The sequence below is a fragment of the Oxyura jamaicensis genome, chromosome 4 (assembly GCF_011077185.1).
Source record: "Oxyura jamaicensis isolate SHBP4307 breed ruddy duck chromosome 4, BPBGC_Ojam_1.0, whole genome shotgun sequence".
NCBI lineage: Eukaryota > Metazoa > Chordata > Aves > Anseriformes > Anatidae > Oxyura > Oxyura jamaicensis.
The window spans coordinates 22984121-23006830 of NC_048896.1; the positions used below are offsets into that span (position 1 = coordinate 22984121).

At 44.6% G+C, this 22710-nt stretch overlaps 1 protein-coding gene and 1 long non-coding RNA gene across 4 annotated transcripts; both read left to right on the forward strand.

Annotated features, from left to right (window-relative positions):
- Positions 1-214: 214 nt before the first annotated feature.
- Positions 215-8056, forward strand: LOC118165828. Of its 3 annotated transcripts, XR_004750259.1 has the most exons (4): positions 3065-3988; positions 5038-5111; positions 5994-6089; positions 7529-8056. It is a non-coding gene; the product is annotated as an uncharacterized LOC118165828 (long non-coding RNA). The 3 variants fall into 3 exon arrangements; XR_004750260.1 differs by lacking the exons at positions 3065-3988; positions 5994-6089 and adding an exon at positions 215-785 and having other exon boundaries at positions 6164-8056; XR_004750258.1 differs by lacking the exon at positions 5994-6089 and having other exon boundaries at positions 6164-8056.
- A 7197-nt stretch (positions 8057-15253) lies between these two features.
- Positions 15254-22299, forward strand: CCNG2 (cyclin G2). The gene is made up of 7 exons (XM_035324156.1): positions 15254-15677; positions 16577-16714; positions 17797-18047; positions 18214-18292; positions 18372-18470; positions 19453-19658; positions 20147-22299. Exons 1-7 carry the CDS (start codon positions 15567-15569, stop codon positions 20283-20285), a joined length of 1023 nt encoding a protein of 340 aa, XP_035180047.1. The 5' UTR covers positions 15254-15566; the 3' UTR covers positions 20286-22299.
- The last annotated feature ends 411 nt before the right edge of the window (positions 22300-22710 follow it).

Genomic DNA, 22710 nt, shown 5'->3' on the forward strand with positions numbered 1-22710 from the left:
CCCGGGCGGGGCCGCTGCGCTGACTGGAGGCGGCGGCGGGAACCGCGGGTTCGAGTCCCGCCGCCGGTAAAACGCTCCCGGGGGTCGTGAGGAGCAGCTGCCATGGCCGCGGCAGGTACCTGGAACAAAACCCTGGCGGTGTTAAGGTGAACGGTAAAAACCCTGCCGTGCCACTAGAGGTTGAGATGGAGAGAGAACAGCGAGAAGTTGGAGCAAAGGCAACTCGTTGTCTGTACGCTCCTCCAGTGTCTGCAGCTAGGAGCTGGTCAGATGGCACACAAAGGATTTCCTCCTCAGATAGCAACATGAATCATGTGGAGGGAGACCACTGAGCGTCTTTTCTATTTATTTCCTGACAAATTAATCCTGAATTGGTTTGGGAAAAATGTGTGTCAGACTTTTTTTACGGCTGGTAACTGATGAAAGCTCTTTTCCTGCAGCGTGCTTGCCGAATCCAAGCCTGCTGCGCGCTGCTCCCCTCCGTTGTTCTGCTTTTTCCCCTTTGTAATGAGATAAGAAAGTGCAGAAATGGCAAGAGCCACTGAAATTTTACCTAGCTGTGTCCCAGTTTCACTCTGATTTTTCAGGGCCTCGCTGCCTGCGTTTCAGGAGCCTGTAAAGCAGCTAGGGCTTTCCAAAATCTCCCGGCCTGCAGGCAGTTTCTGGCCATGACTGAGGGAAGATAACTGAGCTGATGCTCCCGGCTGGGAAATTCTCACCGGAGGTTTGCCCGGCACTGTCCCAAGATTGTTCCCCTCCCACAGCTCCAGCAATTTGTGTGCATTGTGAGTATTTGCTCAGGGGATATCTTCCAGGGCCCTTTCCAGAACACTTCGCATGCCAGCACAGAGAGCCCCAGGCAGTGCAGCACATCCCCAGCCCAGCAGGCTGGGGGATCGATGTTTTGGCAGGAACCTCTCGTGCTCAAGTAGCGCAACAGAGCGCCTTTTATTCCTCTCGCGCTGGATATGCCCTCAGCTGGACACGTGTGATTACAGTCCTTTGTCCTCGGTCACAGTAGGAAGGGCCTGCTGAAGCAGCGCCCAGCCGAGCTGGAAGCAGCGCAGGAAAGCAGCCAGCTACCGGACTGGGACTTGTTGTGGAGGAAATCCCAAGGCTGAGCAGTGAGCCACCTGGCACTGGACGGACCTCAGAGCAGGTTGTCCTAGCGGGGTGGCCAGTCACAGGCGAGGGCTCCCAAAAACATTTCCAGCCCCTCTACGAGGTGCCTGAAGCCAGGACACAGCCACGCCAGGGTCAAAGTAGCAGCACTGCTGCACGCCCTCTGAAAAGAAAGACACGGCATGTGCCCAGAGCAGCTGAGGGCTGGGGTGGGCAGGCTGCCATGAGAAAGTGGCTGCCAAGGCCGAGGGATTTAGAGAGAGCGCTGAGAAAGAGATGGAGACAACCAGCAAGAACTTTATGTGTTTGGGCCTGTGGCCCAGAAAGAAAGTAAAAGAGACAATATTAAGCTTAGAAAAAAAAGTAACCTGGTGAATGCAATGAGGCACACCTGGAAGAAGGCCATTACAAGCAGGTGTTCAGCATGCAGGGACTTGATGCATCGTGCAGAAATCTGATTGCCTTGGAACAGTGTAAGGACCCCAAACACCACGTCAGCCAAAGGAGTGCAGTTTGGTGGTGGGGAGAAGGCATTTTTATCCCTCTGGGGGAGATGAGGCATGTCTTTTAAGGAGATTGAAGGGACTGCGGCATTGGCACTGGCAGCACATACTGTGGACTTGCTGTCTGGGTATGCAGAGGGCTCACAGCACTCTGGCTCACGGCCTGGTGCATGCATATGGCCGCATGCATAAATTGATGCACAGGTGGCTGCTGCTGGAGCACAGGCTGGACTCTAGGGAGGTGACAAACCAGTAAATACAAGACCAGTGGGAGATCCACGCTAGCGGAACAAGAACATCACACACATAAGGCATCTCCTGTAGCAGCTGTTTGTTTGCGTATAAAATACCTGTTTTTCCACCACTGAATGGAGAGGAAGAGGAGGGCACTGCTGGATTCACAGCCAAATGTGTGTGGCAAGGGGAAGGCCATACATCTTTGCAGCAGACACTTCTATCTGCGCTCTATAAACACCCCTCAGAAGGCAAAACAGATGGTCTTGTGGTTTGGCTCTGCACTCTGCTTTGGAGACCCAAGTGCTATTTACTGCCTGACTTTTGACCAGTCAGTTAAATCTACAGATGCAAAGGTTAATACTAATTTTCATAACCACCCAACCTATGTGCACACAAAGTCCAACATAGGCAAGCAAGTTTGATGAGCTCAAATATCTTTGCAGACAACAATTTCAGAAAATTTACCTTCATGCTGGGTTGGTTATAAGGCAAAATTAAAGTATTTGTGAAGCATTTGAATATCCCGAGGGGCTAGAGAAATGCAAACTTTTAATAATAATTACTCTTTTGATTTAACTGGATGAGCTCAGTGTAACGTGGCAGAATGAGTCTAGTAATTCCTCTGTTTGTGCTTTGACTCCAGCTGTTTAATAACTACAGCTTTTCTGTATTTATCACAGACCCGAGGTCTTTGAAAAAGAAAAGTTTTGATCAGCCTAGAGAAGGCAGTTGATGTTGTTTTGAAGAACAAAGCCCACAAACGCTTAAAGAAAAATGCACGAAGTTGTATTGTTCTTTTCTAAACTAAACTCAGACATAAAATTTGGTGAGTGGTAGAGCTGTCGTCTAACGTCACGTTCCTCACGAAAGAGGAAGAGCCTGGAGCAGGCAGGCTGAGCTTGGGCTGTTTGGTGGAGGAAACCCATGCAGAGGCACCTGAGTGCTCATCAAAGCAATCAGGAGATACGTATGCTGATAGTGCTGTAGAAATATCACATCGAGGCTTACCTGGGGCTCGGAAAGACTTCTTGGGGGAAACTCCTCTTTTCAATGCCTGGAACGGAACATTCTCCCAGGAAGCGATTTTCAAAAGCTGCAAAGACAGTTACACTGTTAGTTACACACTGTTTTCTTTGTCCGGAGGCCCAGTTTTCAAAACATATTGTGGACATTGGGAAGAGCAATACAAGGAAATGAAGGGAAACCTGAAAAACAGATTTATGGTGAAATTAGCTGATAGGCTTTGCTCAGCTCCCTGGGAGTAAGTGGTCATCAAACAAAAATAACGAGCACATAGGAGTTCTCAAAGAGGAATAAAATGGGTTTAAACACTGACTGAACTGATTTTAACCTCTGTGAAAACTGAACTATCCAAAAAAAAACAATTATTTTTGTAAATGTGATCCTTTATCTGCATTAAGTCAATCAATGGAATGCTAATTTTCCAAGTAGTATGGAAGTCAGTACATACAAATTCTAATATGGGGCATGCACAATTCCTATGTTCTGTCTTATTACTACACCTGCTATGCTTGTTCTTACAGGCAATAATGAATTGTCCTTTGAAAAAAAAAAATAAATGTTATATTCCTGAAATATGTGGCAAGGGAAAAAAGAAACTAGATGTGGGCTCATCCATTTCTTTCAGATTAAAATGTAGATTTGCACTGCAGCTGGACAAACCCTGGCTCCAGTTTCACAAGAAGAATTCAGCTGCTCCATGCACGAAACTGAAGCTAAATTGTAGTCCTGGGATGGAACAGGGAGAAGCATCTGGCCACTAAGAGACACTAGCAGCAAGTAAGCCCCCTTTCTCATGCAGCCTGCTTACTTTTTCTAAAAGAGACAAGAAAAAAAGCACCACGAGTTTTGTCCAAAGCCTTTTCAGCTTTAGGAAAAAAAAAAAAAAAAAAAAAAAAAAGTCTTGTGCAGTAAGAGTCTCAGGTACCTAAGACATTTTTTAGTAAAGATTCCAGAAAGAAGAGCCACGGCTATGTGTAGCACATGCAGTCAACAAACTGCAATTGTGCAATCTGTTTTGCCTCTTTTAGACCCATTGTCAGTTTTAGTGCTTTCCCTTATCAGAAGCTATCACCCTTATCACGCAGGGAGAGGCAGACTCTCAGGTATGTAGCCACTTGGTTTTGATTGCAAGTCTGGAGAGCTGAGGCTCGCTTGCTTAAAAGTCTGTTGACAGTAGAAATCATTGTAAGCTGAATCACAGGAGTGATGACTGAAGTGTAACATCTCTTTGGCCTCTCAGGACTGCATAGCTGTTGCCACACTGTTTTCCTGCAGTCTCACGTAACTTCTTCCTAACAGCAGGAATATACATTCTTTACTACAAAAACAAACCCTGTGATTTGAGCTGAAAAGGATCGGGTCTCTTGCTATCTGTTTTCACCACAGAACTTCTGAAACACCAAGGGACACTTCTGCTTTCATTCAGATCAGTGAAATACGTGCTTACGTTTAGAAAATTAAGTCCTTCTTTCACATTCAGTGATGTACTTGGAGGGGAGCAATGCAAGAACTAAATTAACATTCTTACCAGAGCTAGTTTTACTAAATAAACAGCTCCATATTAGGCAATTTTCTCACTCAGAACAGATTATTTTCTGTGGTTTGTTTTGCTATTTGGAAAATGTTCTCAACTATTCCATTTAACTCAGTCTGCAATTGTACAGCCTTCAGACTGTGTCTGTCACCCTAGGGATTGCACCTGTAAATCAATCATTCTTCCTAGAAAATAGATGACTAGTCAGAAATGCTTGTTGCAACATGTGAGAATGCCAATGGCAGACAGGAATGTGTCTTCCTTTACAGTACTTCCAATTTTACTCTTCTAGTATGGGTAGCATGAATGATATAGTGGAACAGCCAGCTGCTGATGGTAATATTTCATGTACAGTTCTGCTTAATTTTGTTTTGTGTATATGATTAACATGCCTGAATCCAAACTACTATATGGAAAAAAATCATTCTCAGCTTAACTGTCTGCATCCAAACCTTTTTGACCTTCTGCGTGATAAAACATTGCCCAGTTTTGGAAAAAGCCTTTTCAAATAAACGTCATCTGACATTAAGATTAATTCTTACATCATTTGATTTTAAGAGATTTGAAGAGATGTATTTTCTTGAATTCCTTTCTAAACTACAGTATAATTTCTTATAGCCTTTTGTAACAGTGCTGGAAGCACTACAGGAGAAGCAGAAAATAATCTACTTTCACAGTCGAAGATCAATAAGGTAAGGGGCATTATAAACGCAGAGGTGTTAACTGCAATAAATAGTCATAAAATCAAAGAATAGCTGAGGGTGGGAGGGACCTGTGGAGGTTTTCTAGGCCAAACTCCTGCTCAGAGCAGGACTAACTTCAAAGTTAAATCAGGTTGAATAGTTTTCCAAATTGTGTGTAATGCATATAATGTTTAAATACATGGGAACAGAGCTCAGTGTTAATCAACTCACCACCGGGCAATTTTAGCCATAATTTAAATTTGACAGCATACCTGTTAGAGAAGCACTCAGTCTCCAGCTACTGTTGGAGTCAGGCTGCACTGAAGTTGAAAATGGCTAAAATGCTTTCTCATGCATAATCTGGCTGCTGAAGTTCATAACATAACTGCCATTAATGAAGACAGAACGGTTTTCTAATATCTTCTCATAAAAAGCAGTCCTGTCATATTTCCCTGATATTTTTCATTCTGAAAGATGATTATAGCAGAAACCTCTACCATTGTGGTTCTCCTTAATTTTTTCTTACCACCCATTTTCCCAGTTCCTATAAAAAGAACTCATTAAGCCATCTTTAAACATTGATGTGTGACTCCTAGGACTTCCCACAATAAGGAAAGCATGCTGCTTTCATACTACACTGCCTAAAAATAGAGAAGGAGAAAGAAAGGGAGAAAGGATTTTGACTTTAAAAGTTGACAGATTCCTAAGAGCAACAGCTGAATCTATTATTTTTTCTGTAATTGGACCTGATTTCATGTGTCTTGTAAGTCTTGGGCTGTCTCCCTGCTGCATTCAAAGAAATTCTCAGGTTCATGCAAAGGCAAAGAAAACCAGAACTTTCTTATAAAGCAGAGAACATTACGTGTCTCAGGGCATTGTTACATCTTCCAGATGCTGCAACAACAGCCATGTACTCTTGAGCATACTCACTCCAAACAAGCCGTCAGTTAAAGCAACTTCATCATGGTCTTTGGAAATGGAGAAAACGTGAGTAACAATACCTTAACAAATCATTCTCTCTGGCTCATGTAATACGGGTTTTCTTACATTTTCCCTTCCAGAACATACAATTTTCCTTCCTTTTCTGTGTGACAACTTAAACTCTGTTCATGTTATTTACCCTGGCTGTGGTTATACTTCACTGTAGACATCATCAGGTAGAACTGGTATTTTATGTCCTGGAGAGTTCACGGCAGCGTTGCAGGAGTTTATATTGTCAACCATCTTGCAAGATCTTTAGTATTTCTGTGAAACTTGCATAAATACTTTTTTAAATGGACAATTTTCTCTCCAGTAACATAGTGACTTGTGCTCCTCGGACTGGGTCAGGATTACGTATATTCACTGATGCTCGTTTGGACAGAAGGTTTTACAGATTTTACAACAGTGACAATCACCTGGCAACTCTGCTAGAAACAGCAGTCTGCATTTCCTGTCCTAGCTCCTGAACCCTTGCTGCTGGGCCCTGTCTTTTCTTCCATTGAAGGAGATGGGAGCTTTGCCACTGACAGCAGGAGTGCAGACACAGATTAGGCAAGGTGTTGGAGGATTTTCTGCACACCCTGTAGGTATTTAGGGAACCATGTGCTATGTGATCCTAAATACAAGCTTACGCAGTTTGAACTCTTGAGCTAAACCCAGATATTTCCAGGCCGGCAAAGCTACCCACTGAGTGTACGTCTGAGAAAGTACATTCTGAATTATTTCTGACTGTATTTCTGAGTTATGCCCTGACTGTACATCTGACTTATTTCTTCTGGCAAGTATCAAGAGTATGTTAGTGAAATGTGCCTGGATATAGTAGCTTAAGATGGAGCTATGCTGGAAATGTTCCTGCAGCTGTTACTTGGAAAACATCTGTGGTACTGTGCACTTGTACATCTCTGTTCACACTGGCACAGAGCAATTGATCTTGTGGAACAAAGTATAAATTATTGTTGGGAGATACGAGAAGGACATTCTGCACCGATGAACATGAAATGAATGAAGGCAGTAGTGGTTTGGAAATAGAGGGGCAAAAAATCCAGTGTTTCATTGCTGGCACAGGCAGTAAAGAGCAACATCAGCAGACTCTGTGACACCTCCAGAACTCCAAGTGCTAGCTATCTGAGTAAGAATAACCAAGCCACTAGCCTTGAGGCGTGACATTTTTTACGCTTAGCCTAGAAAAAAGCTTCTGACTTTGATAATCGCTGACAGTCTGTGTTTGCATAGTCTGATAAAGGGGAGAATATCCAGGTTGACATGATGTGTTGTTTACGGTCAATGCCTGTCCCTATGCAAAGCAAAAAAGACATCACCCCGAAGAATTCAATTCTAGCCAAAGACATATAATAAGGTATATTTAAGAAACCCTCTACAAGGACTGTGAGAAGTATTTTGTTTAGAGCACATTAGTTAATTAAGGGATTTTTTCATCTCTTTAGGCCTTCAAATTAAGCCTGGGTCATTAGAAGATGTGCTTAAGTGAATTCTAATGGCCTATTGTATTCAAGAACTCAGACCGGATGATCTTTGAAAAGCAAGTGTGTGAGAAATGGAGAATGACTTCAGAAACAGCAGAGTGTGGGACGATGAGAAACCAGACGAGATATCTGGTAGCCAGAAATTTGTCACTGTTACTGAGCCAGGGCTCCTGCAAAGAGCCGATGAGGTGTCAGCTGCAATACATGACTCACCATGTCGTCTCCCAGTAGCCTTGAGTGAGCTCCGTGGCACATAACGTGTACGCTTTGCTGTTTTACCTATTTTCTCTCATGATACCTGCATTGCATCATTAAAAAATAGAAATCAAGATGGAAATATCTTTCTAGTGCTTTGTGGACGCTTTGTGCTAAGGGTCTTTCATCTCATCTTTAATCCAAATTATAAAAAATGGATTTGCACCATACTAAATCTGTAAATAAATTTAAAATATCCATTCCTAGTCCTCGAACTGAATGCCTCCTAGCAAGTCATTTTACTCAACAGGATGACTGCTCTTTTTTTTTTTTTTTCTTGGCTTAACTTTTAATGACTCATTTAAATTCCTTTTAAGTCGAATCCATATGATTTTGAAAATGCCTTCTGAAATTACGCACAACTACCTTTCTAAAAAAAAAAGACAAAAAAACTTTAAAAAGCCGTAAGTACAACATTGCCTAGAATTATCTTGTCAATTAAATAAAAGAACCCGCTTGAAATAAGTGACAAAAATATACAGTGAATGAAACCCACCTTCCAGTTACAGATCGTTCTTAAAAGAGACCTTTAAGCAAACTGCTAGTTACCTGGTCATGCTTAGACAAGCACAAGGTTATTGAAACATACAGCTTCCTTTCAGCCAATTTAACTTGCACTGAAGGCAAATTATTGCCATAAAAGCACTGAAGCACGTTGCTCAGGCATTTGCTGTAATTGTTTGCTCCTAAAAGATTACCCTCGCTGCACAGCAATGTCAGCGGGATCAAATTCAGGTCTGCATCTTCAGTTGCCATTACAAATGCTCCCTGCAATGTTTTCCTGCAGGAAATTGATGTATGCTTTTGATATTATTATCTAAAAAAGACAGGAAGAAATATTTTAATAGACCTGTAGATGCAATATAGATTTCTGACAATGGCTGTAATGGAAATCAGTGAGAATGAACCGACTCACAAAGGAATTGCAAGGGGCCTAATGAAAAGCTCGCCTAACTCTCCCCAGCACAGGAATCATGAATAATAATTTTACTAACTGGGTAAGCACTGAAATACGTCACAGTTTTGGAGTCTCTCCTGGTTCCTTCCTTTCTGTTGCTGCACAGAGAGTGGAATTTGAACAAGGTGGGGCAACAACAACCTGGGAGCAGCAAAACTGCAAATGCTGCCTTCATGACAGCAGGTGAAGTCATTGACAAGTGCCTTCCTCTTCGCACCTTTACGTGAGTGTTTGCACTGGTGTGTGGGTGCAGTTCCACCTTCCTCTTCTTCTGTCAGAGCTGTTTTTGAGGCCCAGGAAATGAGTTTTGATAACATTGCAGAAGTAGGTTGCGTTGGACACTGTGCTTCTGAGGTTGGCAGTTAGCTACTTAATACCATTATAGATCTTTTCAACCCTGCATAGAGAGAGGTCTTCACAAGAGCATGGGCAGAGAGAATCAGGCTTGATGACTAGCTTCGCTGCCTCTCCAGCCATTTCCTAGCGCTCTGTCAGCATTAGGGATGATAGATTTCTGTGGTTACCAGCATACCACACACTGGCATGCTCAGAGCTGTGAAAGAATACATAAGGGCCTATCTAACCATGATGTTGTTGCTGAAACAAAATCCTTTTGAATCAGTTAAAATCATTAATGAGGGCTTGGGTTTTCTTCACAAATCAAGATGTTAGCACTAGGACTAGTTACAAGCAATTCAGATTTTAGCTGTTTTGCAAGGGTTATGACAGCTACTATACAGGGAATACAAACATTTTCTAGTAAAGAACTGTTTTCTCATGGGCTTTTTGATATCTCTCTTCCAGTAACTTGTCTTGGAACTCAGAGAAAAAATGGAGTAAAAATGGAAGTCCAAAGTAGTCACCTTCAGTGTTTCACATTAACATTTCATCATCTCTAAAGGTCTGCCAGCCTGTGAGCTATAGTGCCTTGGTTGTGAGCTGTACCACTGCATATTACACATTGTTAATAGGCATTGTTAGTATTGGGAGGGTTTGTGATGTAAGTTACACTGCAGCACTTCCTCTTGTCCCAGAACTTCAGTGCAGCTGTGCTGGTATAGGAGTACTTATGTATGGTGTACGTACGGTAGCTTTTTTTCAGAAAACAAAGCATGCAGTATCAGCACATGGCAGCTGTATACCAGCTTAAATGCATCCATAATTTTATGTGTACGTGAACGTCTGTAATATATAAACAAATGATAAACGCCTTCTGTCTACATACAGAAAGTTGGAGTCCTAGGGTACGTACAACCAGCTCTGTATGCAACCAGGGCCCTTTGCCTTTGGCCTGTCCCAGAAATGCAAGCTGCTTTGCTGAAGGTGCCCTGCAGTCAGCCACGCGCGGCAGGCCTTGCAGCTTAGGAAAGGTCCAAACAAACAAGCCAGGTTTACTCTCTGGATGTGTAGGAAAAGCGTTTCAGGACACACATCAAAAAAATAGCTAAACCTAACCTTTGCAAAACAAAGCGATTGCACCTAAACAACATAGCTATGCTATTATAAATGTTCTTGTGTAGACTAACTTGTGTTTCCCTTGGTGGTAAGCTTCCTTCTCTGTGGAAATTCCTCTCATCCAGCCATTAATATTGTTAGATGTTATTTCTGCACTGTTCTGCCATGTGCTGTAGCAGCAAAACAAAATCCCAGTCTCTAAAAACTTAACAGTCTGTCCTAAATTGATTATGTCTCCATTGGTTTGTGTTTGGTTCTTGTCTGCTCAAAATATTTTCTGCTAAGTATAGCTCCCTTCTCCTGAGCAAACAAGCTGGGTTTCTTTTTTCTGCACCCTCCCTTCCTAATTTCAACAGCTATTTTGAACTCGGGGTGGGGTCACTCAGGCATACATGCACTGTCATTGCTCGTCTCTAGGTGAGTTCATGTTGCCAGAGAACCTTTTCCTCAGCACCAACCTCATATTTGCATTCATCTTTGGTCGGCAAGCCTTGCTCCCCTTCCCTTCATTTAGGAAGCACGTAATAAATCTGAATAAATTCAGTTATTTGTGAATTCTGAACCTGACCGACTTCCATGAGCACAAGGTGACAGGTGGGAAATCACACACCTCTGTATTGAAGGCAGGAGCTGTACCGCTGGGGACATTGACTCCTATGGCTACTAGAGGATCGAGTAGCACTCTCCCGTAGGGGCTGTCAGGTGGGCAAATTTTAAATTCCAGGAGACTTATGCATCATTTTATCTCCTAGACTTGCTCCTTTACAACGGGCCTAGTGAGGAGAAGCCTATGAAAAGGGTTCAGATTTGAAAGCTTTTATCACCAGGGACTGGTCCCAGTGTTTCTACAAACAAGAGCCTGAAAAATATTTTGGGCACACGCACACAAAGTCTTTATGTATAAAAATGTACACACTGAGGGTATTTTATTTGCTTAAAGCACCACCTACTTTTCCTCCCCTCAGTTAAACAAGAGCCACACAAATGTAAATCACACCATGTAATTAAAATGGATTTTTTTTTTTTAATATTATGCCTCTTAAGGGGGGGAAAGATTCTAGGGCTTATCTCATTTGATGCAGGCTCTCCTGATGTTTGATACTTTACCCATATTCTTAAAAGAGCTTGTATCATTCTCAAATAAAACACCAGTTCTGCATGAGCTGTTGTCTCCTGCATCATTGCAGAAAAAATGGATGTTGGCCAAAGTGGACACTTTTTTTTTTTCCCTGAATTAGGCTAAGTCCCTAACCATCATACAGCAGCAGTTTGGCCTAAGAGAGAGAAGTAGTCGTGACTCCAGTGCCTTCTGCCTCCCAGTTTTTAGCACTTCTGCTGCTTCCCTGTTGCCACTAACCTCCATACCAGTATAATGGGATTGCAATAGGGCAGTTAGATTAATTAGTGGCTGTAAAGCATGTGAAGCTCTTTGTTTAAGTGGTTCAAATAGAACTGTTGTTCCAAGTGACCCTTATTGTTCTTACCTGGGTGACCAATTGCTGAGCTCTGAGTGCATGTGTCTAGAGTGTTAATTACCGCGTGTCCCTTAATCATGAAGGTTTGTAATCCTATTTCAGTTTGGAAGTGCTCGTGCCACAAGGCCCAATTAACATCTCTGATATCATCTGCTAGTCCACACACAGCTGTTAGCCATCCTAACAATTCTCAATGAATTGCTGTGCAGACCTGCCAGGGCACATTTTGCCAAGCTGTACTGGAAGATGCTTTAGCAAGACTAGATAAAATATTACCTTTGTAAGGTATTACTCATGCCATTTGATGGCATTGAAAAGTCTCACATAACAACAAGCAAACAATAAATATTTCCTTGTTTAGTTTAAAACTTGTCTTACGGAACGCAAAGCTTTTAAGTTAAGCTTTTGGTACTTTCTACCTAATGAGTGCTATAGCATCTGTAGCTGAGGACTTTGAAACTTTTTGTTTACTGTATCTTTAGGTTCCCAAAGAATGTCAGGAAGGAACTGCTATTCTGTAAAGCACAGCATGTCACAGAATAGATAAATTGTGTTTTCTCATGATACTGGAAACATTTATCCCCCCCCCACCTTCCCTTAATCACAATTAAATGGCACATTGAAAGAAAATTAGTTGTTCCTTGCACAAGAAAAAAAAATACAGATCATATTTCTAGACCTTACCGTGACTCCTCCTTTGCCTTCAACACTTGATTGTAGTACCAGGTCCAGGCAGCACAGGGAGCAGACTAAGTTTCCCTGTTAATAATCCCAAACATGATGCTGGTGAGTACATTGATTAAACTAAGGATCCTTCTGGTTTTTTGTGTTTTGTTGTTGTTGCTTTTCAGGCCAGCTCAGCTCTTTGCAACAGCTCAGGTAATTTTGGAGAAAGAAAGAGGGGCAGCAATCCTCATCTCCTAGCACAGAAAATGCACCCATCTGATGCCAAGCTGCACAAAAGCACAGCCGAGCATGTAACAGATTTCCCCCCCTCCAATTACAGGGGATACGAATGACCATTTTGCAGAGTGCTCTATTAAGTTTAAATTAGTAAAGAGAATGCAAGTAGATGGCCAAATTAGTATTTTTAGCTGTCATGCCACGTGTCTAGCAAACGAACCTTTTTTGGCATTTAGGTAAACTGGAAGATATGTTCTGCAGTGCTGTGTAGTTCAGCGGTCAGAGGGAGAACATCCATGCTGCATCTCAGTGGGGGCAAGACACACTGAAGAATGTGGGGGAAAGAAGAGAGAACTGCCAAGGGGATTTGGTGTCAGGCTGCAGCTCACAGCCTCAGCCTGCACGCACCACATACACAGTGTCGCTGCAAGCAGGCGGTTTGAAGCCAGCTCCGCTAACAGTAAGCATTGTTGTTCAAACTGGAGCAGAACTGCAGCTATTGCAGATTCTAATACTACTTTTATCCCCTGGCTTCAGTCAGAAGTCGTCAGCTGCGGTGCCAGTTCATTCACCTCGGAGGGGTGCTATAACTCGGGCTGCTCAGAGATATCTGATGATGACTTGCGGAAAACGGACCCCACAATCAGTAAGACTGTAAAGTAGGTATGTTTATTCAGCGCTGGGCAGCATGGGGGGTAGTCCCACCAACGTCGTGCGTACCTGATGCAGCAACTTGCTTTGGTTATATGCAGCAAAGAGTTACATATGCATGCAGTTTCACAATGTGCCTATACATATTCATAACCTGTCCCTGCTTCATATTAAAATTAGCTCCAAGGAGTCATTTCCATAAGCTCCTCCCATCTGCGCTTGGGCAGTGTCTCCTGGTGGTGGTCCTAGGGGGTCGTGGGGATGAAGGTTGGTGACTCTTCCTCGTCACCACTAGTTGACCTCTTGTCTTTGTGAGACTCAGTTGCTCCTTGGCTCTTGTCCATCCGCAGGACCAGTTTCTGCCAGTTCCTTAAGACAGGCTCACACTCTTATTAGGAGACTGATCTTGGTAAGGGGCCCAAGGCTTCTTGCTTTAGTTAATTTGCCCAATGCACCATAGTTAGCAAAGACACCAAGTAGCATCCTAGCTTAATGCCGTCAGCGCTCTATCTCTGCTTGATAAGATTCTCCTAACTCCCTCTCTCGGTACCACAGGAGCGCCGTCCCGTCAGGAACATCTCAAGGAGACATTGTGCATGTTTGTGGGAGTCCAAGAGTGCTCGTCATCAAAATAAACTTGAAGAAATAGTTGGCCGTCATCGCTGGCATAGCAGACAGTAACTGTGCCTAGAAATAGAGATTGGCATAGCAACATTGCTGACTGTTTGGTAGAGAAGGCGGCTTATTTTTCCAGACAGCGACATTTAATAAACATTTTCTGTTTGTTGAAACTGCGGAGCCTCCCTGGATCAAACTGAACGCTAATCTGCTCAAGTTGCCACCACAGATTTCTGTCTCCAGTGTGTACACATCACGAGTCATCGTGGTTTCGTTGGTTTTGTCTGACAACGTTTGTTCCTGTGCCTTTGTCCACAGAAAAATAGACCGGCAGAGCACGGAACGCACTGAAGCTGTTCCACAAATCCCCAAGGCGATGACTTATTTTGTGAAATCCTGTTTTATTTTGTTGTTACGACCCTGGTAGGCTGCAGGGATGCCCTTCGATGCACCCTGTGGCTGGCGGGTAGATAGGCAACCACCAGCCACTGCCAACCGTTGGCGCGTTGGCCGTCCTCTCCCTAAACACAAACGCACCACGATTATGAGAGGCTTGGAAGCGTGCGTCTTAAAACTGAGCCACCCAACGATAAATTAAGCCGGTAAATAGACCGGGCCCTTGACACAAAGCACCGCAGGGGCGTTTTGAAGCCTGAAAGGGGCCTGGAGCCTGTGAGGCACAGCGTGAGGGGGACGTGGGTCTCGGGGGAGCTGAGGTACTCGCGCCCTTTGCTTTATGGCACCGGGGCACAGGTTTCAGGGCGGCTCGGCGTGCCCCGCGGGGACGCTGACTGGGAACGACCGTTGACGACCACCGCTGGCTGCCACCGCCGCGCGCTCCCGCCGGCCGCGCGCGCACCCGCCCCCTCACGGCCGTTGCTAGGGCCCGCGGCGGTGGGCGGGGCAGAGGCAGATCTCGGCCGGCCAATCGGCAGAGACCCGCCCTTGCCCGGCGACCAATCGCGGCCGGTAAACAACACAACGCGCGGGGCGGGGCGGGGGGAGGGGGGAGCAGAGCGGGGGCCGGGGGGGCCGCGGGCCAATCAGGGAGCGGGAGGCTTTGGGCGGACTTTTTGAAACGGGCGAGGCGCCACAAAGGTCCCGGGGCCCTTTAAAGGAGTGATGAGACTTTCAGTGTGTGCCTCCGCCGGAGCTTCGCGCTCGTTAGGAGAAGCGCCGTTCTGTCCCGCCGCCCGCTAGGCGGGGGCTTATCCCGATGGCTGCGGTGGGTCCTGAGCGCCGAAGCCTCTCAGCGCTCCGCTAGGGTGCGCGGCTGCGCGCGGACTACTTTACGCCCGCCGGCCGGACCTAGCAGGGATCACTCCGCCTGTAGAACAAACCCGGGGGGGCGGGGCCGCGCCGTCTCCATTTTGCTGTGGGGCGGCGGCGGCGGACTCCGGAGGGGGGGAGGCTCAGGATGGCGGCGGCGCCGCGGGCATCGCAGTGACTCGCTGCGGGGCTCGGGCGCGGGCGGCCCTGCCTGGATGAGGGGCCCGCGGGGGAGCCGCCCCGCGTCCGAGCGCTGAGGGGAACCGGCCTGCCCGCCGCCGGGGGAAGCGAGCGGGGGGGGAGGTGGCGGCGCCCCCTCGGCAGCGCCTGAGGTGAGAGCTGGCAGCGGCCGGCTCCCTCCCTGCCTCCTTCCCTCCCTGAGGCGCCCCCCGGCTCCGGGGGGGGGGGAGCGAAGATGAGCAGCGAGGCGCTGCGGCTGTTCAAGCAGCTGAACCTGCAGCTGGAGCAGGAGGGCCGCTTCCAGCCCCGCGAGAAGGGGCTCAGCCTCATCGAGAGCGCGGCCGAGGTGAGGGGAGGCTGGGGGAAGGCGTCCGGGGAGAGGGAGGCCGTCCTCTTAGGGCAGGGGGGAACCTCGGAGCTGGGAGGATTCAGCTGGGAGGGGGGAGGGGGTTGGATTTTTTTCTCCCCGAGGGGCTCCGGCTTTTGTTCTAACGCTGTTCTCAAGCTGCTGCTGTTTGAAGGCGTTGTGCTGTCAAAGGGAGACGAGCAGGACAACACCCCCACTGGGGGTGTGATAGTTACCGCTCACACCTCGGGTCGCACAGCATCTAGAATGCTGTGGCTCTCCTTCCCACCTCAGGAAGGCTGGGATGTAAGTAGGCAGCCTAACAAAGGGTTAACGGCTACTTTCTCGTTAGCGAAGCCTAGGAAAATGAGCCACAAAACATGGAGTATTTATCAGCGAAAAATAACAAACTGAGCATAAAAACTTCCGTGTTCATGACCCGAGTTTCTGACAGAGTTCAGGGAAAGCTTATGTTCTGTCAGATACTTGCAAGTTTTGTTGTTGTTGCTTTAATATTTGATGGGAAAAATCTATGTGAAATTAGTCAGCCTGCTTGTTTTGAAAGCAGAACTTGTACTTGCGTAGTTATCTGCAGTCAGGCAGAACAGAGGATTAGCTGGTTTTGGGCATATGTTTCCCTAAGGTTAGGAATCTCTGTGTGCGTACACTTGGTGAGAATTGTCATATGGTAAGCGTGCACTTAAAAATTTGGGTATTGCGCTGGTGAGTGTCTTTTGAGTCTCAGGTATGTGACTGAAACCTTCCTAGATTAAAAGACAGCAATAGGAAGTATTTAAGGGGAGGAAAACAAAGAATTGTTTCCCTTTAGTCTGGATAAGATTGCTTTGGGAGTGTTGACAGTCCACTGTTCAATTCTGACTCTGCTTTTCTTGCCACAGAATGAAAATACTCTGTGCCCAAGACAAAGGAATGCCAAGGTGGAAGATCTCTGGAGTCTGACCAACTTTTTTGGTTTTTCAACTGAAACGTTTGTTCTGGCTGTTAACATTTTGGACAGATTCCTGGCTCTTATGAAGGTATATCTGGGGGAAAGGGGACCTGCTGTAGTGTCAGCTGGGAATATACAGGTTTCCTGTGAACTTTCTTTCCAGACAAATGGGGGGGAAGACTGTGCTCTAGGAGACAACGGGCTATTTACTGATCTTAGGTTAGTGACATTGCTAAAGTGCTCATAGGCAAGCTTGGAGGTAGAGTCCAGTTCTTGCATGAAATATGAGCTTATATTGTGGTGATACATTTACTACTTTATGGCCTCTTCTTAACTTTAAAGGCAAGTAGCAACATGGTTTATTTTATTTACAGTAAGTCTGTAGCCTTTACCAGGCAGATGCAAAAGACCAAGTATGATTTAATAAAGAACTAAATTAAAAAAAAAAGTTTGAAAACTACTTCTAGGTACAGTGGTAGTACTTAAATACAAGTACTGTGATAGAAGCTTAGTTTTGAGCTGGAACGAATGCCAAAAGATCACTTTCTGGGTGTTTTTCTTTTGTGTTTGTGCTGCTTTGTGGCAGGCAGTTTGAACCTAAATCAGTTCCACATTACTGAGCTGGCAGAATTATTAACATCTAGAGTTGGATCTGTTCTCCGGCCTGACTCAGGGTTGCATAAAACATTTTCCTGGTGTATGGCAGAGAACAGCAGAGATAGGGACAAGTTGTTGAGGGGTAGGACTGCCTAGAACAAGCTTGGGCCGGATTTGGTTGGGCTTTAAAAGAGTAAGTGAGCACTGCCACTTGGAGAAAGGAGGTAGTGCAGCTCTTGCTTTGTCATGTTTTCATAGTGTAATAGTGTGGAACGGCTTCAATAGAGGGTGCTCAGTGCTCGGCTGTTGAACTTCGGCGTCCTTCAACTTGGCAGTGACAGGTCGATACTGCCGTATTGGCTCTGTTTTGGTGAAACCTAAGTGATGAAACTAGTCATGATTGCATCAGGCGCATGAGTGGACTGATGTCAGGCCTAATTGAGATAAGTTCAGTCTTTCTGTTGAACTGTAAATATTTCAAAGTTACTCGCCCAGGCTGGGTGAGCTGTTTTTCCCTGTTTGGTAAGCACCGCATATACAGGCGGGAAGTATTCATGGTGTTTCCTCTTCTAGGTGAAACCGAAGCATTTATCCTGCATTGGAGTTTGTTGTTTCCAGCTGGCTGCCCGAGTAGTTGAAGAAGAATGCAATATTCCATCTGCTCATGAGATTATCCGGATCAGCCAATGTAAATGCACTGTGTCCGACCTGAAACGGATGGAAAAGATAATTTCAGAAAAGTTGCACTTTGAATTTAAAGCTACTACTGCCTTAACTTTCTTGCACTTGTACCATACTATTGTACTCTGTCATACCTCAGAAAGGTGAGCTGAGTTGCATGTTGATGCTGTTTGCAAAGGCTTTTTTTTCTTCAGCTGCATCTTAAAATGATTATGGGGTTGGCTAGAGAGGAGGCTGCTCCTTTTGTCTTACTTCCTGATGTGTTAATGCTTGTTGACATGAATGCTGCTTCTCTTGGGTGTCTTACAGGAAAGAAGTATTGAATCTCGACAAATTGGAAGCACAACTAAAAGCTTGCAACTGTCGTCTAGTCTTCTCTAAAGCAAAAGTAAGTCGAAGTAGCTTTTTGTTGACTTCTGAGTAGACTTTGATTCGTGTATGCTGAACAGTGTTTTTTGTCCTTCTAGCCATCTGTCTTGGCCTTGTGCCTTCTCACTCTTGAAGTTCAGACTTTGAAATCTGTTGAGCTGTTTGAGATACTTCTGCGTGTTCAAAAGCATTCAAAGGTAAGTATTTTTGGTAGGTTATTTTCGCAGTTGCTGGTGCTGGTACAGCTAACGATGTGCAGTGTTACATGCAGGGACACCTGCTGTCAGCAAACAGTCTGCACAGGTAGTGCTTGGCATCAGCTGAAACGAGCCATGAAACAGGCCTTTAAGCATGTCTGAAATTCTTCTTTTACTGCTCCGTTGATAGAATGCCAAATGCAAATAACCACTCCTTAGTACAGAATGAGGTTGAGTAGTCACTTCTCAGTGGCACATCTTGGCAACTACCCGACATGCAAAAGGATTATAGCTTAAAAACTGGGTTAAATGTATAAAATGAGAAGAATTGCTGATCTAATACCTACAAGATACATGTTTTAACAAGCAGCTGATGTAACTTGTACAGTTCTAGCTGCATGTTTTAAAGACTTCTACTGTCTGTTAGTATGACTAAACTGTCTGCAGGGCAAGTTATTCTTTTTGTCTAAATAGCTCTCATAAAATTTATAGCTTCTAGCTGCATGTTGTAGCAAGCGATAACTCTAAAACAGACTTATCACTGTTGTAGTCAACCTGAACTAACCCAGTTTCTTGAGGAATGGAAGTAGTTCTTAAAATATGACATTATCTTGAAGAGATGGTATTATTAAAAGGGCAGCCAGGACCCTCGTACACTGTCTTCTCTTAGTCTTGCTGTGCTGTGTTCACAGAAGTAAAGCTCTCAAAAATGCTCTGTCTCGTTTTTCCTGTGGAAACAATGAAAATGTTAACAGCCACTGACAGGCAACTGTTCCTCAAACTCAGACCCGTGTTTCTAGGGGGTGTATAGGTAGGTGTTCACCTTCAAAAGCAGCACACCTTGACAAAGGTGTGACAGTTAGGAATATCATTTCTCTTGACTGACTGTTTAATTAAGCCACTTCCTTTAAGGTGAAGTGGAGGGAGGGGTTATCTTTTCTGCCTGCTAATATAATAATTCAGTTGTCTTTTCACTTTCCAGATAAGTGATAGTGACCTCCTTTACTGGAGGGAACTGGTCTCGAAATGCCTGGCAGATTATTCTTCTCCTGAATGTTGCAAGCCTGATCATAAAAAGCTAGTTTGGATTGTTTCAAGACGGACAGCCCAGAATCTACAGAACAGTTACTACAGCGTTCCTGAGTTGCCAACGATACCAGAGGGTGGCTGTTTCAATGAAAGCGAAAGGTCGGTAAAACTGGCAGCTACCTTGGGGGAGGTCCTCATTTTCTGGAAGTACTAATGGTAACACTGAATAATGAGGCTTAGTCAGTAACTTTTGAGAAAATGTTACCTTTGAAAAGATTAGTAGACTTAAAAATACATCTTAGCAGAAGAAAAACTGGAACCGTCATTGTGGTGTTCAAGAAGCACAAGGCATGCTTTGGGGTGTGGGATGTGTTCCTTGGAGATGATAAAGGAGGCTTACAAAGTCTTACAAAATCATTTACATTAGAAGTGTGGAGCACTGGTGTCTTGATTGGTAGGACTTTTGTGGCATGAGGAAAAAGGAAGCCGTACCTTGTTATGACTTAAGCCCTAGTGCTGAGCTGTGTTTAGTTCTGAAATGTTAGCTAGGAGCAGAGCAGTTTGCATGAAAACACAGGATTGAGGAATACTTTACTTCGTTCACGGGGTTGTGCTTTGTTTAAAATCTTTCCTACTCTTCCTTCCAGTGAAGACTCCTGTGAAGACATGAGCAGCGGAGAAGAAAGCCTTAGCAGTTCTCCTCCCAGTGATCTGGAAGGCACCTTCTTCTTTGAACTCAAAACTAAAACAAAATGGCAAACTCTTAACTCTCAGTCTTCGCATTAAGTCTTGATTGTAGTTGGTTAAGATTTTTTTAATGCACCATAGTCTCGGCAATAATAAGAGGAGGTGGTATTCTGTAAACCGTCTGTGTTAAGGCAAGAGTTGCTGTGGTACAACAATGCTTTGAATGCCTGCCTTGTTTTTGCTTTTTTAACTTTTAAGGAAAAACAACACAACTCCCATTCAGGTCCCAGTTCAGCCAAAAAGTTGAGGTATAGTTTTGATGTCAACAGGGATAAATGCAGTCCTGTACCTGGTGGCCCCGATGCTTAGCAGCTAAACATAAGCAGTGATGTTCCCTGGCAGCATGGCAGGCTGACAGCATACTGGGCTGCCTGAACAGGCTGAGGGTTGAGGGAAATAGGTTTGTTTTTCTTCCCTTTACTTGACACTTGTCCTTGCCTGGAGCAGCGTCTGGTTTTGGGCCAGCTTGTTTAAGTCTGACATGTAGCTGCCAAATGGTCAGGGGGTCTGGGGTACGGGGCCTGTGAGGAAAGGCTGGGGGAAATGGGGTTACTCAGCTTGGCACAGAGCGCTTTGAGGGGGAGTAGGGTTGAACAGCAACCTTTCAGTATGCGAGAGAAGGTTGCTGAAATGATTATTTCATGGCCTTGACTGAAATTCATGGAGTAAGAATGAGCCATGTCACATAGGTTGAAATGGGAGATTTTCAGTTAAAGTAATGGAAGACTTGGGCTCCATGGGGACAGTCGAGCATGGGAGTGGACTGAGAGAGGCTGCACAATCTTTGTCCTAAGAGGTTCTCAGGCTTCAGTGTGACAACCCTGAACAGCTTCTCTGAACTCAGTGTTGGTGCTGCTCTGGGCAGGGGCTTGGCACAGAGTCCTCCTGTGAGAGCCCCTCTGCTCTGCGGCGTTTTGTGATGAGATCAAATTGGCTGAGTGGGTTAAGTGGCATGGTGTGCACACAGTACCATACTGAAGTGATGATTTACCATCAAATGGGCCTTCTTAATACTGAAACTGCTTTAACACTTCATGTGCTGGGCTCCTTTTCAGCAGAATCTTGTGTTTTTTCAAGCAGTTTTCATTTCAAGCTTAGTTTTTCATACACTTCAGGAATCCCTGTTTCAAATTAGGAGTGTGCATGGTAAGAGATTTCTAGTCAATACGAGCTTTTACTAAAAGTGGTAGCATAAAGTGTGACAGGGCTTACTTTCATATTTTTCTTTAATACAGATGAGCTTACACTGAAACTCACGATGTATGCTTCAGTGTGTTTAAAATCTTAGTGTTAACATGTCAGTCCATATTGTTAGCCTAGGCTTTTTGACATGGTAAATCTTGGAGTCTACATTCCTTTGAATATTTAACCCTTGTAGTTGATTTCAGTATATTCATGTTATCGATTGAGTCATAATCAGACTTGTTTGCATGCTTCTGTAAAGCAGTTAGTGCAGGAAACGTTGATCTTATGCAGTAATATCAGGTAAATGTGATGTTGATGAAGTAGTTAATGTAATGGTTTTTCCTAAACTTTGTAATGAAGCACATGAACTGAACTATGCTTGCACTCCTGTACTGAGAGTATGGCAGGTAGCAAGCAGAATTAACTCAGAATAACGGTGTGAAGCGTGGTGGTGCCAAAGTAGAAATGAAGGAGCAAAGAAGCTAGAGGCCGGTTTGTAGGTGGAAGAGTTGTTTTAGAATATGAGCAGTGCTGTAAGTTCATAACTGTTACACAATTTCAGTTTTATAAAAATACAAAAAGTTTACAAAAAATGTAAATAAAAATGTAAATTAAAAATGTACAGAAAAAAAATTTAAAACAAAAAATGAGCAGAAAATACTGTATTTTTTTACCTTGTAACTTTTGTAGGTATGTTGCATGTAGATATTAATTTATTGTGTACTCTGTATGATACGAACACTGTACACTTTCTGCGAGTCAGCACCTGGAAGCTCACTTTGGAAACGGTACCCTGGTTACAAGTAATGAACCCACTGTGTCCTGTTCCAGCTGAGAACAAAAATAAACCAATTGCTGTATTTGCTAACTGGTGTGAGTCACGTTTGGTTGTACTTGAAGCATTTGGCTTGCTTTCTTCTGCTGCTATCTAGCTTGTGTGGTATCCCAGCTGTTTCCTTGGTCCTCCGGAAGTTTCAGTAAGCTGTTGGCAAAGAAACCCTTTTGTGCGTGGCTTGGTGCTGGATGCGAATCTCTTCTCAGCTTTGCTGCTCTCAGTTTTGAAAGCTGGTGAGAGGCATCCCCTGCTTATCACCCAGCCGCAGCTGCGCTCTGCTGTGTGCTGGGATGAGTTTTGCTGATGGTGTTTCTCCATCTGGCAAAGGAGAGCTCCCACTAGTGGTGAAGTTAGGGATGGTCATGCACCAAGTGTCCTGGGTTTTGCTGGATCTGTGCTTGCTGCTGTTTGCAGTCTTCTGGGTGAAACGATTGCTGGATGAAT